The sequence below is a fragment of the Limulus polyphemus genome, unplaced genomic scaffold (assembly GCF_000517525.1).
Source record: "Limulus polyphemus unplaced genomic scaffold, Limulus_polyphemus-2.1.2 Scaffold7795, whole genome shotgun sequence".
NCBI lineage: Eukaryota > Metazoa > Arthropoda > Merostomata > Xiphosura > Limulidae > Limulus > Limulus polyphemus.
Genome location: NW_013673405.1, coordinates 10,651 through 12,484, shown reverse-complemented (window position 1 = coordinate 12,484; position 1,834 = coordinate 10,651). Strand labels below are relative to the sequence as shown.

General features: G+C 30.2%; 1 protein-coding gene across 1 annotated transcript in view; it reads right to left on the bottom strand.

Annotated features, from left to right (window-relative positions):
* LOC106474871 overlaps positions 1-1,834 on the bottom strand; it is a gene marked incomplete at its 5' end in the record, with an annotated part of 29,792 nt that overhangs the window by 18,275 nt on the left and 9,683 nt on the right. Inside the window, one exon of the mRNA XM_013935568.2 lies at positions 850-1,124. Within this exon, the coding sequence (XP_013791022.2) occupies positions 850-1,124 (275 nt within the window). The remainder of the gene's footprint in view (positions 1-849; positions 1,125-1,834) is intronic.

Sequence of the window (1,834 nt, the reverse complement as noted above, 5' to 3'; positions counted from 1 at the left end):
CCTCTACATCTGTCTTTAAAGTATTCTGGTGGATTGTGGAAAACGTGTAATGATTGGTTGGCTTATCCCCGTTTCTGATTGGTGAATAGACTTCCTGTGGTTTCAGTCAGTGATAGCCACAGGTTACTCAACTCTAATCTCTGTTTAGTGAAGGTTTTATTGTGTTAATGACCTGAAGACAAAGGGTGAAAGACTTTCAAAATGTAATCTTCTACATCTGTCTTTCTACAACAGGCAGTTGCCGTCCATTCAAGTTAATTTCTTCGTGAATACTCTGCCTAAACAATCTATCAAAGAATACTGAAAAGTCTCTTCAAATCAAGGATTTTCCACCTCTTTGACAATAATTAGTTTAAAGCAGCTACAAGATTTTTTTTGGGGGGTCTCCTATACATGTTGAATAGCATCTACATAATTACACTTAGAAAAACAATTTATAAAGTAGCTTTGGCTTTCATAGTAGGTTGTTACCTTTAATACTAACTTTTTTTCTAATTCATTAATAAACAACTCAAATTAGTAATGTTCTGACTTCTAACACTGTAACTAGATAAAAAAAAAGCAGATTAATTGTAGTTAACAATTAAAAACACTTAAGATATCTAAATAATAATGTTTGTTTGTTTTAGCACAAAGCTACACAATAGGCTATTTGCCCTAAGTCCACCACGAGGAATCAAACCCCAAGTTTTAGTACTATAAGTGTTAACTAACTGCTGATCCAGTGATGTATAGATAATAAAAAAATTTTGCTTATAGATAAAATTATAAAGATTAAATTTCATGCTATGAAAAGAATAAAAAATTCTAATTTTTCATTCAAGAGTAACTATACGATTTTTTCCTTACCTGGTACTGGACAACTCTGAATACACACAAGTGAGACAGAGGGTGAAACCTCATGGACAGATATTTGTTTAAAAGCATTGTCATACTGGCCTCCTCTGACAGGAAACATAAAATAAAGACACTCTTGATCAGAGAAAAGGACATCCTGGTCAGTATCTCCAGTGTTTCGTTTTCTAATAAACTGGAGAGTCACCATCCCATTCTGTATTTTACCAGTAGCGTTGTAGGCACTCTGTTTTAAGTCATATTCAGGATGACTATAACCTGTTAGCCATCTAAATTAAAACAAGATATCACAGTTAACAAGAATATATGTAGGGTGGTAAAAATATTCAATCTTTGTTTTAGATATTTCTTTAGGTAATAACTTGTTATTTTACTGGGACATATTCCACACTTTGTTTTTTGTCTCAAGTACAATAAACAAGTGATTACCATATTTATAGTGTAGGCTAGGAAGTTAAACTGTAGGACTTGTGTGATTATGTTTTATATTATAGTCACAGTTATATTGTAACATATATATTTAGTGTATGACTTCTACGATAACAATATGTTACATTATTGTCACAGTTATATTTTATCTATATTTAGTGTACAACTTCTATGATAACAATTTTACATTATAGTCACAGTTATATTTTATCTATATTCACTGTACAACTTCTATGATAACAATATGTTACATTATAGTCAGTTATATTTTATCTATATTCACTCTACAACTTCTATGATAACAATATGTTACATTATAGTCACAGTTATATTTTATCTATAATCACTGTACAACTTGTGTGATAACAATATGTTACATTATAGTCACAGTTATATTTTATCTATATTCACTCTACAACTTCTATGATAACAATATGTTACATTATAGTCACAGTTATATTTTATCTACATTCACTGTACAACTTCTATGATAACAACATGTTACATTATAGTCACAGTTATATTTTATCTATATTCACTGTACGACTTC